Source organism: Pristiophorus japonicus, chromosome 16 (assembly GCF_044704955.1).
Source record: "Pristiophorus japonicus isolate sPriJap1 chromosome 16, sPriJap1.hap1, whole genome shotgun sequence".
NCBI classification, from domain to species: domain Eukaryota; kingdom Metazoa; phylum Chordata; class Chondrichthyes; family Pristiophoridae; genus Pristiophorus; species Pristiophorus japonicus.
Genome location: NC_091992.1, coordinates 130698048 through 130713138, shown reverse-complemented (window position 1 = coordinate 130713138; position 15091 = coordinate 130698048). Strand labels below are relative to the sequence as shown.

Genomic DNA, 15091 nt, shown 5'->3' with positions numbered 1-15091 from the left:
AGCTGGTGCCCCGCTGGGCCCTTTCACAGTGTGCGACATACAATATTTTACAGCACGAGTTGATCACCCTGTGATTGCACCGTCAGTCCAACAGGTTCCCGCAACTCACTCAAAACGCTTCCTGAATTTCCCCCGCCCTGTGTAATGTATGCACCTATGAGCATGCTCACAGGTTTGTAGAGCTGTTACATTGTGAGTGGCTTAGCCAGTCACAAGACTCAATAAAACCCCAGCCAGTTGGGTCTAGGTCATCCACGATGAGGTATGCAGCTGTGAGCCTAGTGGATGAACTGGTAATGTGTCGTGTGATTGTTAAACCTTTGTTAATAAAACAATTAGTTGTTAATAGCAATGTGTTGCTATGAATTCTTAAGCAAAGAACCCATGAAGGAAATACATTACACCCTGCTTTTCTCTAATATATGATTCAAACCAAATAAATAATCCACAATTTTACATGTTTTGCAATAACTTGGTTGTATTTATTCGTTCAATTGTCTCTTGTGTTTCTAATGATTTCATTGAAGTTTTTACTTGAAAACCTCCACTGTCCCATAATGCCTGAGTTTGGTAGTTTTGCCCCGACCTGTGACCCTGTGAGCTGTGTTTGGGCCATGCAGTCTGAGCATGTGCAGTGACCCTGTGAACTGTATTTGGGCCGTGCAACACACCGGGTTTCTCCACAAAGCGTCAGCACCACTGACGGGATATTTTTCTTCAGCTCTTCTGTCTTTATAATCAGTTGCTTTCCTTCAAATAATTTTGAAAAACAAGTGGGCAAATTTCAGAAACTTTACTGATATAAAATGAGTGTTTGCTTTTTAAAAAAAAAATCAAGGCTATATGTGTGTGAGAGAAGAAAAATGTTAATATTCTGATTATGAAATTTATAGAACACAAAATATGTAAAGTGCATTAAGCTGAGAAAGGGAGAGAGAGAGCAACTGGGGCTAGAGAGATGTGGAGAGACAGAACTAGTGAGGGGGAGTATTTTACATTATATATATATATAGGTAAAATGGAGAGAGACTTCATGTTAATGTTAGTTCAGTTTTCATAAAAACAGTCGAATTTTGAAGCCAATTAATTGTGTTTACTGACAGTTGGAAAAGGTCAATGACAATTCCTTACACCAGTGACAGATCCTAATTGCTGATAACTGTATGAGAGAGAGAGAGAGAGAGAATGGCAGACAGTCTCTTTCCTCATTCTAATTTTATTTATTTTAAAATAGGTTTATTAAAATTAAGCTGAATTTTAAATAAAGCAAAGCCGCTTTGGGGGAACTGGGAATTAGAGAAGAAATAAGACAGGAAAAGGAAGAGAGAAGCAGGGCTGAAGCTGAGGGGGCCTTCTGGTATCTTGAGGGAGAAAGTGGAGTGGGGAGAGGGTTAAAGGAGGTGATTGACAGCGAAGCGAGGATGAGGGGAGAACGTAGAGGTTGAATGGATAGGGGAGGGGAGGGGAGGGGAGGGGAGGGGAGGGGATGCTTCAGGAGCGATGGGGGTTGGGGAAAGGACACATGATTGGAGAGGGGATAGGATGGGAGCCACCGAGGACCACATTTTCACCACGACCCCCACTTCAAGTACAGTCTGAATTACAGCACACTACCACCTAACACACCACATCACGATACAGCCCACCACACCCCACTCCCCACATCATACCCCACCCCAGCCCACACCATGCCATCCACCGCCTTAATTGGGAGAAGGAGAGAAGCAGGAGAGAAGACAAGGAGAGATAAAAGCAGAATAGAAAACAAAGAGAAACAGTAACACAAAGCTATCAGAGACCGGTACGAAAGTGACCATATTCAGTGCCTCGGGAGATGAGCGAGTCATAATATTTTCGATAAAATAATCAAATACTGGCATGGCCATCCCCCTTTGGAGATATTGTGTTGATATCCAACCAGTAAGTAATTAAGACTTACACAGCTCTGTACCCTCAAAGTATTTTGTTTACAATGATGTGGTGTGACTGCAGCCAAATGCCATATCAGGTTGCCACCAGCAGCAGTGAGATGAATGGCCAGTTAATGTGTCTTTGGTGATAGGAATGTTGGCCAAGGCACCAGAGAACCGGCTGATCTTCCAATAGTGCCCTGGAATTTGTAACATCCCCCCGAACAGACGTCTGAGCAGCAGCACGTCCAATACGAGAGCTTTCCCTCAGTGCCTCGCCGGAGGGCCAGTCTGGATCATCAGGTCAGACCCTGGTGTGGGGCTCAAACCCACAGCCTTGTGATTGACGAGAGAGAGTGCCACCATCCGAGTTAAGATGAGCTCTGCAAATATTTTTTTGGGGGGGTAGGGTGCCTAACCCTTTCAAATAATAATTTGATAAACATCTCATTAAGAAGTGGGATTGTAGGTTAAGGATAGACATGATTCCTATATTGTTGGGTCATGCATAAATCATCCATCTGGAAAGTAACTATCGAGTCAAGGATGTGTTTTGTAAGTTTGAATTAATATCCGAGAACAGAGGTGTCAAACCCAATGGGATAGTGGGCCAGTTTGGATTCACATGCACCTTCCGCAGGCCACACAGTTGGGCCTGTGAAAATGAAAAGCATAAGTGAACGATTTTCAGGAGAAATGAATTCCAACTGATCGCTTGGTTAAGGGGCCACACGGGGAATTCCGCTGAAGAGGGGTTGGGTGAAATTGATTGATCTCTGCAGACAGCATCAGTTTGGTTCTTTGTCATGTCCCGTCAGTGTGAGAAGTGGTGTGCTGTGAACACAGGGCAGGAGTGTGCTCGAGGATGAGATATGAGTGGGATAGTTGTGTTGGGATGTACAATAATCACCGGCCAATGAAGAAAGTCCGATAAAACTCTCAAAATGGACGACAGAACCCGGTCAGACAGTTCGGGATTGGCCACCCAGACCCAGAAATTGAAAACACAGAAACATAGAAAGTTACAGCGTAGAAGGAGGCGGGCATTCCGGCCCATTGTGTCCGCGCCGGCCGACAAAGAGCCACACAGCCCTTGGTCAGCAGCCCTAAAGGTTACATATAAACCTATGAACAATGACGGAAAGGCAAAGAGCACCCAGCCCAACCAGTCCGCCTCACACAACTGCGACACCCCTTATACTGAAACATTCTACACTCCACCCCAACCGGAGCCATGTGGTCTCCTGGCAGATAAAAACCCAGGCCAATTTAGGGAGAAAAAAATCTGGGAAAATTCCTCTCCGACCCATCCAGGCGATCGAAACTAGTCCAGGAGATCACCCTGGCCGTATTCTATTCCCTGCAGTACTTACCATTATATCTACTCCGTCCAACAAAAGGTCATCCAGTCTAATCCCAATTACCAGCTCTAGATCCGTAACCCTGCAGGTTACTGTACTTCAAGCACCCATCCAACCATCTCTTAAAAGTGATGAGGGTTTCTGCATCCACCACTCTTTCAGGCAGCGAGTTCCAGATCCCCACAACCCTCTGCGTAAAGAAGCCCCCCCCTCAAATCCTTCCACCAACCACCTTAAAACTATGCCCCCTCGTAATAGACCCCTCAACCAATGGAAATAGACCCTTGCTATCCACTGTGGCCAGGCCCCTCAATATTTTGTATACCTCAATGAGGTCTCCTCTCAACCTCCTCTGTTCCAATGAGAACAAACCTAGCCTATTCAACCTATCCTCATAACTAAGATTCTCCATTCCAGGCAGCATCCTAGTAAATCTCCTCTGCACCCTCTCTAGTACAAATCATGTCCTTCCTATAATACGGCGACCAGAACTGCACGCAATACCCCAGCTATGGCCTAACCAAAGTATTATACAATTTAAGCATAACCTCCCTGCTCTTATATTCTATACCTCGGCCAATAAAGGCAAGCATTCCGTATGCCTTCTTAACCACCTGGTCTGCTACTTTCAGGGATCTGTGGACAAGCACTCCAAGGTCCCTTTGTTCATCTACACTATTAAGTGGCCTACCGCTTAACGTGTATACCCTTTCCTTACTAGCCCTCCCAAAGTGCATCACCTCACACTTCTCTGAATTAAATTCCATTTGCCACTGCTCTGCCCACCTGACCAGTAGATTGATATCCTCCTGCAGCCCATGACTTTCCTCTTCATTATCAACCACACAGCCAATTTTAGTGTTGTCTGCAAACTTCTTAATCATACTCCCTATATTCAAGTCTAAACCATTGATATATACCACAAAAAGCAAGGGACCCAGTACTGAGCCCTGCGGAACCCCACTGGAAACATCCTTCCAGTCACAAAAACTGGAATGGATACCCAATGCTTGGAGGAAGAGTTACAGACAAATAATAACTGAATGCACAGCCCGAACAGTTCAATTAAACTCTCTGTTCCATTGTTGCAGTTAGTAAATTCGCCCCATCGGAAAATTTGTTTACCGGAGTTGCCGAATCCCCAAACAATCCGGGTAAACGAGAGTTTACTGTAATACGGTATTAATTTACCCAACATCAGCTGTATAAAAACGGCCCACGTAATGTCAAAACACATTAATGAATAAAACATGTATAGCTCCTCACTAGTGCTGTGGCAGCCTGCTGCCTGACACCTCTGTTTGGAGCACTACATCAAAGTTCGGAACTCGCTCCAGGACTCGCCCTCCGACTCTCTCCCCCCCCCCCCCCCCCCCCAGGACTCGCCCTCCGACTCTCTCCCCCCCACCCCCCACCCAGGACCAGAACTTGCTGGGTCCCGACTCCCCCCCCCCCCCCAGGACTCGCCCTCCGACTCTCTCCCCCCCACCCCCCACCCAGGACCAGAACTTGCTGGGTCCCGACTCCGACTCTCTCCCCCCCCCCCCCCCCCAGGACTCACCCTCCGACTCTCTCCCCCCCCCCCCAGGACTCGCTCTCCGACTCTCTCCCCCCCCCCCCAGGACTCGCTCTCCGACTCTCTCCCCCTCCCCCCAGGACTCGCTCTCCGACTCTCTCCCCCCCCCCCCCCTCCCCCCAGGACTCGCCCTCCGACTCTCTCCCCCCCCCCCCCCCAAGGACTCGCCCTCCGACTCTCTCCCCCCCCCCCCCAGGACTCGCCCTCCGACTCTCTCCCCCCCCCCCCCCAGGACTCGCTCTCCGACTCTCTTCCCCCCCCCCCCCCCCAGGACTCGCTCTCCGACTCTCTCCCCCCCCCCCCCCAGGACTCGCTCTCCGACTCTCTCCCCCCCCCCCCAGGACTCGCTCTCCGACTCTCTTTCCCCCCCCCCCCCCCCAGGACTCGCTCTCCGACTCTCTCCCCCCCCCCCCCCCCCAGGACTCGCTCTCCGACTCTCTTCCCCCCCCCCCCCAGGACTCGCCAACTCCCCCAGGACCAGAACTTGCTGGGTCCCGACTCCCCACCCCCCCAGGACTCGCCAACCCCCCCAAGGACTCGCCGACTCTCCCTTTCCCCCCCCCCCCAGGACCAGAACTTGCAGGGTCCCGACTCCCTCTCTACACCCCCCCCCCCTCCCTCCCAGGACTCGCTCCCTCGTGTGGTGGCCTGGAGACAGGGGCTTGGGGGGCTGTGTCCAGCCCGACACCCCGGACCAAAATTTCATTTGAATACTTGTACGAGTCAGGACAACATTTCATTGAGCTTTGTCTTGTAGGTTTAACGAGCACTTGGTCAACTGCCTCTGAAGCTGGGTATGTTGGGTAGATTCCACAGCAGAGGGAAACTCAACAGTATTTATAGAGGGAGTGACCTGGATAGGCCAATTTTGATTATTATTCATTCACAGGATGTGGATGTCGCTGGCAAGGCCGGCATTTATTACCCGTGAGAAGGTGGTGGTGAGCCGTCACCTTGAACCGTTGCAGTCCGTGTGGTGAAGGTTCTCCCACAGTGCTGTTAGGGAGGGAGTTCCAGGATTTTAATCCGTCGACGATGAAGGAACGGCCGATATATTTCCAAGTCAGGATGGTGTGCGACTTGGAGGGGAACTTGGAGGTGGTGGTGTTCCCATGCGCCTGCTGCCCTTGTCCTTCTCGGCGGTTTGGGAGGTGCTGAAGAGGCCTTGGCGAGTTGCTGCAGTGCATCTCGTCGATGGTACACACTGCAGCCACGGTGCTTGTTCCAAACAAACTGAACCATAAAGATGTCCCAGTGGCCATTCACTTTGCTCATTTCTACTATTTTTCTTTTGTTCAGAATATAACTGCACGTATTTCAAGCACTTCACGACAGGAGAGGATGCAGAGGTATTCCAAGTTACCACTCAGAAGGGTAAGTGACCCGTGAGCTATGGGACCATTCCCAGCTGTGAGATAAACTCAGCCCATTATCCATCAGGTCCCTTTATCCTGAAGAGTATCTGATGTTGTGATGGAGAATATTGAACATCGCACACATAAGAATTAGGAACAGGAGTCGGCCATTCAGCCCCTTGAGCCTGCTCCGCCATTCAATACGATCATGGCTGATCTTCGACCTCAACTCCACTTTCTCGCCCGATCTCCCTATCCCTTGATTTCCCCGAGTCCAAAAATCTATCCATCTCAGTCTTGAATATACTCAACGATTCAGCATCCACAGCACTTTGGGGCAGAGAATTCCAAAGCTTCACAACCCTCTGACTGAAGAAATTCCCCCTCATTTCAGTCTTAAATGGCCGAACCCTTATCCTGAGACTGTGCCCCCTATTTCTAGACACTCCAGCCCAGGGGAAACAGCCTCTCAGCATCTACCCTGTCGATCCACCTCAGAATCTTGTGTGTTTCAATAAGATCACCTCTCGGCCCAATCTGCTCAAAGGCCAAGCCGCTCATCCCACAATTTCTAAATGTGACTGTACAGCAAGGGTGGTAGAGTTACAGGAGGCTGTTGGCTCGAGATGCATTCACTATTCTGTAACCTACTCCCCACCTCCTCCTCCTCCCCCCACCCCACAATACTTCCCCTTCCGGCCCTGAAGGCTCGTTTCAGGTTTTGGCTCCACAGCTGCTATGGCCACCTCACTGAAGTGAGCATTCTTCTGTGCTGGCCTAAAGGGCCCTTCCATCGGGAGGGACGTACAATCGAGCCTGATCCTGTGCTCACTGGGCATCCAGGAGCAATTTCCCAGCAGCAGTCTCTGGACAGCAGGAAGTCTTTATCCTTCATTGGCCCACAGTATTCCGGATAGTCACAGCACAGACGCCACGGACTGGCTGGGATCAGGTAACTCTGCACAGACCTAGGATCAAACCAGAGGCCATTTTCTGGTCTGTACGAAGTACGAATATCTCACCGGCTGTTTCATGTGCGCAAGATTTTCATTAACATTATGCCCATTTTATAATATTGCTGGGAAAAAAAATTGAATTGATCCCGCTACTGAAAACCATGTGCAAACATCAGAACGGTCTTATTCAGAGAATGATACAGTGCAGGAGACCATTCGGCCCATCGTGCCTGTGCTGGCCAATATCGGTATCCTGCCCCTTTAAAAAATGTTTCATTCACACAGAACGTGTCGCGCTGACTTTTATAAAGGGAAAAAAAATCTTCTGCCCGAGCTCACCTTGAATAACGTGTCACACAAATGGTGTTAAAAACTAACCAAAAAAACAGTTTGTGTTGAAGAGAGAAACTCCAAAGCTGACATTGTCTGAGAACACGCCAGCACAATTATTTCCCCCTGAAAGAGCCAATAAACCGATCGGTTCCAGAGCGTAAGGCAAGTTACTGAATAAACTTTTTAAAATGTATTCGTTCTCGGGATGTGGGCATCGCTGGCAAGGCCGGCATTTATTGCCCATCCCTAATTGCCCTCGGGAAGGTGGTGGTGAGCCGCCTTCTTGAACCGCTGCAGTCCGTGTGGTGAAGGTGCTCCCACAATGCTGTTAGGCAGGATTTTGACCCAGGGACAATGTGGGAATGGCGAATACAAGTCCAATGCAGAATGGTGCATGACTTGGAGGTGCTGGTGTTCCCATGCCCTTGCTGCTCTCGTCCCTCTAGGTGGTGGTGGTCGTGGATTTGGGAGATACTGCCGAAGTATCCTTGGTGACTTGCTGCATATAGATTGGCAATGCCTGATAATGAGCTGTCCTGTAACCTAACAGATCAGATAGATATGTCAGTATTGCATCTGCTGTCTTTATCTGTTAGGGGTACGGTTCCAGGAATATATTTCAAGCATCCCGATACATTACCCAAGAGCCTATCCCTCATGTATGGGCCAAGGCAGCGATGTTAACCCGTAAGAATGGGAGGGAGCTGAGCTGAACATCCATATATGAAAGTATCCAACATGAATCAGGAAGCATGAACCTTGGCTGAACTTTCCCCCTCCCAAAGCCCTGAGTCTCACTGCCCATATTGCCACTCCAGCCGAGATCAACTAAGTCAGCGCACCGGCCAGAGTTAAACTCAGGGCTGTCCTGCTCTTTAAGACTCAGTACTGTACTGGGCAGGGCCCTTAGCCGCCAGGACTAGTATTATGTTTGCTCACCTACAGAGGCTGCACCATTGACACCACTCGAACATGGCCTGGAAATTCAATGGTGCACCATCCGTTTTTCAGGCCCAACACCAGCACCTAAGGATCCAATATGGCGGGCGAGCGGCATGTACACGCTCACTGCGTGCCGAAAGTGCGTCGCCTGCCATATTGGTGAAGGCAGAGATAGGCGTCCAGGGAGGGCGCCTGAAACAGTCACCAGATCCTTTGTATATACAAAATGGGGCCTAACTAGTATCAGCAGTGGCTCAATGGGCAGCTCTCTCACCTGAGTCAGAAAGTTGTCGGTTCAAGTCCCACTCCAGGGACTGGAGCACAAAAATCCAGTGCAGTACTGAGGGAGTGCTGCACTGTTGGAGATGCCATCTTTCAGATGAGATGTTAAATAGAGTCTGCCCTCCCAGGTGGATGCAAAAGATCCCAAGGCACTATTTTGAAGAGCAGGGGAGTTATCCCCGGTGTCCTGGCCAATATTTATCCCTCAATCAACATCACTAAAACAGATTACCTGGTCATTATCACATTGCTGTTTGTGGGAGCTTGCTACATTACAACAGTGACTATACTCCAAAAGTACTTAATTGCCTGTAAAATGCTTTGAGATGTCCGGTGGTTGTGAAAGGCGCTATATAAATGCAAGTCTTTCAAAACGCCTGTTTGAGGCCCCTCTGCAAAATTCTAGGCCCACATCTTCGGATTCTACCGACTAACGGAAAATGGGGATTATACTTCAGGGAGATTTATTGTCAAACTGTTGCTGTGTGCTGCCACTTTACATATCGATGGGTATCCCGGTATCAACCTTCCTGGGAGAACACCAAATAGTTCGGCAGCGAGTGAACCAGCGAACACCTTCCCATTCAACTAACCCCTGGTCTTTCTGCCCCCGTTGCTCCAGAATACAGTATATCGGCAGCAGCCATTGCCATCATCAGTGTGGGCTTCATGGCGCTTGGCACCGTCTGCACACTGCTGTCCTTCAACAAGAGACTGGACTATTTCCTGAAGCCAGCTGGCATGTTCTTCCTCTTCTCAGGTAGGTCTGTCTCGGTGCTGTGGTCAGAGAGTTAACAACCTCTTAAATTAAAGCAAAACCAAAATATTGCGGATGCTGGAATCTGAAATCTAAACAGAAAATGCTGGAAATCTCAGCGGGTCAGGCAGCATCTGTGGAGGGAGATAGAGTTAACGTTTCAGGTCGGTGACCTTGCGTCAGAACTGACAAAAGCTCAAAATGGAACCTAAAAACCATACATTTTGAACTTTTGCCAGTTCTGACGAAAGGTCATCGACCTGGAACGTTAACCCTTAAATTAAAGCCCGTTTTCATGGAGATAACACTTGGGCAAATTGCATGATAAGATTACCTGGACAAAATATTCTTCATGCTTCATGGGGTGAAAGAAAAAGTCAACAGGAACCAGAATATCTCAGTGGTCCAGAATTTGCTGAGAAACGGTGTGTAAACACATGCGGTTACTGATGCGTAAATCACTCAGCAACTCGTGGCGAGGAAAACACCCCGCAAATTGCAAATTGCCACAAGTTTCTGGGCGAATTACGCCGCTCCGATAACTTCTTGAAAATGGCAGCTTGCCTTCAACCTCCCCGTCAATTTGATAAAAGTTGATGCTTTTGCACGTTAATGGCCCGTTAAACTCACCAGTTAGGTCTAGTAATTCGCAGTGTACATACACTTTCAATGACATGATAATTGATTGTGACAGCCAATCGGTCCTGCCCAGAAAATAAACAATTAAAAGTGTGGAGTCTCATTCCTACAGGTAGTGAATCGTTGTTGGGCAATTAAAAAAATGTCAAATTTTAAATATATTTTTTCTTACTTTTCCCCTCTGTCTCTTTTTCTTTCTCTCACTCTTAATCCAATATTTCTTTCCCTCTCTTTACTTCTCTTTCTTTACCTGATTTGACATTGTTCACCTACGCCACTTCATCCTCCCTCTGTTAATTCTCAACCCTTTAATCTCATGGGTTCGGGAGACGCACTGGGTTCGGGAGACGCACTGGGTTCGGGAGACACTGGGTTCGGGAGACGCACTGGGTTCGGGAGACACTGGGTTCGGGAGACACTGGGTTCGGGAGACGCACTGGGTTCGGGAGACGCACTGGGTTCGGGATTCGCACTGGGTTCGGGAGACGCACTGGGTTCGGGAGACGCACTGGGTTCGGGATTCGCACTGGGTTCGGGATTCGCACTGGGTTCGGGATTCGCACTGGGTTCGGGATTCGCACTGGGTTCGGGAGACGCACTGGGTTCGGGATTCGCACTGGGTTCGGGAGACGCACTGGGTTCGGGAGACGCACTGGGTTCGGGAGACGCACTGGGTTCGGGAGACGCACTGGGTTCGGGAGACACTGGGTTCGGGATTCGCACTGGGTTCGGGAGACGCACTGGGTTCGGGATTCGCACTGGGTTCGGGAGACGCACTGGGTTCGGGAGACGCACTGGGTTCGGGAGACGCACTGGGTTCGGGAGACGCACTGGGTTCGGGAGACGCACTGGGTTCGGGAGACGCACTGAGACGCACTGGGTTCGGGAGACGCACTGGGTTCGGGAGACGCACTGGGTTCGGGAGACGCACTGGGTTCGGGAGACGCACTGGGTTCGGGAGACGCACTGGGTTCGGGAGACGCACTGAGACGCACTGGGTTCGGGAGACGCACTGGGTTCGGGAGACGCACTGGGTTCGGGAGACGCACTGAGACGCACTGGGTTCGGGAGACGCACTGGGTTCGGGAGACACTGGGTTCGGGAGACACTGGGTTCGGGAGACGCACTGGGTTCGGGAGACGCACTGGGTTCGGGATTCGCACTGGGTTCGGGAGACACTGGGTTCGGGAGACGCACTGGGTTCGGGATTCGCACTGGGTTCGGGAGACACTGGGTTCGGGAGACGCACTGGGTTCGGGAGACGCACTGGGTTCGGGAGACGCACTGGGTTCGGGAGACACTGGGTTCGGGAGACGCACTGGGTTCGGGAGACACTGGGTTCGGGAGACGCACGAGGTCCCGCCATTTACCAAGGTCCCACCCAGGTAACTATCAGCTCGCGCTTCCAGCAACTTTGTGGGCTATTTTTTAAATAAAACCTAAATGTGCACGAACAAATCTAACTAACGGGGCTACACTGCGAGATGCCCCGGTTCAGCAAATTCTGGGCCAATACTTTTCATTCCTTCCCTGCAGCCTTGCAGGTGTTGACTCTCGGTGGAACGGACCCTGTACAAGTGCCACTTTGCAGGGTCTGCGTGGCTCACTTGTTGTTGCACCAAATCTGTGAATCATTCAACACTCACTCTGATCACTTTAGTGAATTACCTGGTGTTTGTTATAAATTGAACATAAGATAAGCAGGTGTAGTGTATATGATCTATGAATCCCACAGGTTCAGACTTCACTGACTTCAGAGCTATTTCATCAGCCCATTTGTGAAAAGTAATCAACTGAACCAGTTCCCCTAGTAGTCAGATCTCAGACAGGGTTAGGTTACAAGGAGAGATTATATAGGTTGTATTCCCGAGAATTTAGAAGGTTAAGGGATGATCTGTTCAAACTTTTCAGGATATTAATGGGAACAGATTGGGTAGATAGAGAGAAACTATTTCCGCTGGTTGGCAATTCTAGGACTGGAGGGCACAGTCTAAAAATTAGAGCCAGACCTTTCAGGAGTGGAATTAGGAAACACTTCTACACACAAGGGCGGTAAAAGTTTGGAACTCTCCCACAAACTTCAATTGATGCTAGGTCAATTGTTAATTTTAAACCGGAGATTGATAGCTTTCTGTTAACCAAAGGTATTAAGGGATATGGACCAATGGTGGGTATATGGAGTTAGGTCGCAGATCAGTCATGATCTCATTGAATGACGGAGCAGGCTCGAGGGGCTGAATGGCCGACTCTTGTTCCTGTGTGACTCTCTTAAAAATAAATGGAGTGGGTCAGTGACGTAGGCAGCCTCTCCTCGTCACTGATGTCACCAGAGGGGCTCTGGAGGGAAGGAGAGCAGGGCACTTTACAACAAAAGTTCTCCTCCGTCTTGCTGTGTCACTGTGTACAACATAAATTGCTCACTGAGTCAAACTATGGGATGTGTGACAAAACTTATTTTCTTTTTGGGGGTGTGGGTGGGGAGGGACGTGCTATTGGGAAGGGAAGCTAAAGTACTCCGTAAAATCTTCGTAAAGGTTCCAATTCTCAATTTGAGGTTATGAAACAATTGGAAGATGACAGGAGAATTTGCTGAGTGCTGTGAGCCTTGCACCCACTGCGTGCCCGGCACAAGAGTTGAACGAGGCATGAATGTGAAATTCTGTTCTCTTATGCCCACAGTTGGTGCTACCAGCATTGACCCATTCCACCCGACTTTGTTACAGGCCTGTGCATCATCATTTCTGTGGAGGTCATGCGACAATCCGTAAAACGGATGATAGACAGCGAAGAGACCATTTGGATCCAGTACCACTACTCCTGGTCCTTCGCCTGTGCCTGTGCGGCCTTCGTGATTCTCTTCATCGGTGGTATCACCCTTCTCCTGATCTCTCTGCCACGCATGCCCCAAAACCCATGGGAGACGTGCATGGATGCACCACCGGAGCAGTGAACAAACCCAGGAGCAAATCAACACCCTGTCACAACATTTTTACAGGCAGGGATATGGGTGCTGAATTTTGGAAAGTATGGCAATGCTGAGGGAGGCTCATCATCAGGGCTGGTTTGTTTTTAATTTTAAAAAGAACTATGACTTAAATTACAAAGAAGTTTGATGAACATCCTTTGCCTATTATTTAAAAAAAATGAGAACTGTGAAAGCTGGAAATCTGAAATAAAAATAGAACATGCCAGTGTTCAGGAGGTTTATCGGTGAAAGAGGGTAATCTTGCCAGTGTTCAGGAGGTTTATCGGTGAAAGAGGGTAATCTTGCCATGCCCGAGACATTACCCTTTCCGATCCCTGCAGCACATTTTCTTTTTTACTTTCAGCGGCAGTCTTGGTCGCTGAATGTGAATCAACAGACACAGTGAATGGTGAATCATCAGAGGCTTTGTGCCTGTACTGTGCTGATAGCTTTCCTCACAGTCGGTCTCGTGGCAGTATCACCCACACTGTTTTCAGCACTCACTGTTGTGAGACTCTCTTTGAATATTAATTGTCTGATTCACAACAGTGGAAGAAGGGGCCACATAAGCAGATCTCACTGTTGTAGATCATTGAGTGTGTGCTGTATTCTCACAACTGCAGATCAAGCACCAGAGCTTCAAACAACCCCACCTTCAATGGCTTTAAAGGTTAATAAATTCAGATCTGTACATCTCATTTTGCATACAGTCTCGATGACATCTATCTCTCCAGATTTATGCTTCCCTAGAAATGTAATTCTTAAACACAGATTGCTGCAAGTTTTTTGTGATGTATTAACATAAACACCAGTAAGCATTTACAACAGTATTTACTGTAGAACATTTGTAAATATTCAAAATATATTCTTGATGCAGAGCATGGTTGAACCTATTTACAAAACAATAAATAAATTGGAATCAGACACGTATATCGAACTCAGCCCACTGGCAAACCTGCTGGGTGTGTGCTATTGATATTTTTCGATGTTTTTATGTTGACTGATTCAGGGAGAATAGCTACAATAATCCAAATACAAAAAGTCAACAAAAAAAAATCTTGGATCTGTAGGCCTATGTTAAGGAGATTTTAAACTCTGAACTATTTTATATTATAATACGCCACTTTTACACACTAGTTTGATAGATGTGATTCGAGTTCTCTCTCTCTTTCTCTCTCCTCCCCCCCCCCCCCTACACTGTTACAAGTATGGAGCGTTCTCTGAGCATGTATTTGCATTTTAACTGCTCAGCAGCCCCTTTTTGTAAACACGCACACACACAGGCTTCTTTAGTAAGGGAATGAGGTAAAAGAATCTCTCGGACGAGGAATTTCTCCATTTTTCCTGAAATTGGCTCCAGGTTTTTTTGCCTCCCCGGGAGTCAGTACGTTAGTGATTGTGGAGGGCGGTGTCTTTTAAATCAAAAAAAAAAATCATTCAAGGGATGTGGCATCACTGGCAAGGCCAGCGTTTATTGCCCGTCCCCGAAGTAGCTCTGTCCAGTGGATCGAGCGAGAGTCGGGTCTCGTCACTTTCTCTCACATGTCCTCTGTCAAAACAATGTAGGCCCCCTTATTATTGTGTAGCACAAATATTCCAGCCAACAATAACATTGGAGTGCATGTAGCAGGCTGCATGACAATAGCCAGCAACTTAAGCCCAGTGCATGTTATCAGATAGTATTTGTGTGACTATGGTATTGTAATATAATGGTCACACTGACCATTTTCAGACTGACCTTGTCTTAACAACAAATAACTTAATTTTATCTTCTACTATCCTCGTGAAACTGTTATTTAGAAAAAAAAAAGTTTCTTTACCAAATTGTTGGCATTTCTTGATTTAAAAATGTAAATAAATGAACAAAATGTACAAAAGAGGCACTTCATAAGCAATGAATCGCTAAGGACTTTAAAAAAAAAAAGAACTTCAACATCTAGTTGTGAACATGAGTCAGTACACGGCACAAAGGTTCCCCCCCACCTCCATTGCTGACTCCATGAATGGTGCTAAAA

General features: G+C 48.2%; 1 protein-coding gene across 1 annotated transcript in view; it reads left to right on the top strand.

The window, feature by feature from the left end:
* Positions 1–14953, top strand: part of LOC139226833 (voltage-dependent calcium channel gamma-1 subunit-like) — a 40819-nt gene extending 25866 nt beyond the window's left edge. The window contains exons 2-4 of the mRNA XM_070857889.1: positions 6147–6221; positions 9338–9475; positions 12835–14953. Of these exons, the coding sequence (XP_070713990.1) occupies positions 6147–6221; positions 9338–9475; positions 12835–13061 (440 nt within the window). The 3' untranslated portion in view covers positions 13062–14953. The remainder of the gene's footprint in view (positions 1–6146; positions 6222–9337; positions 9476–12834) is intronic.
* The last annotated feature ends 138 nt before the right edge of the window (positions 14954–15091 follow it).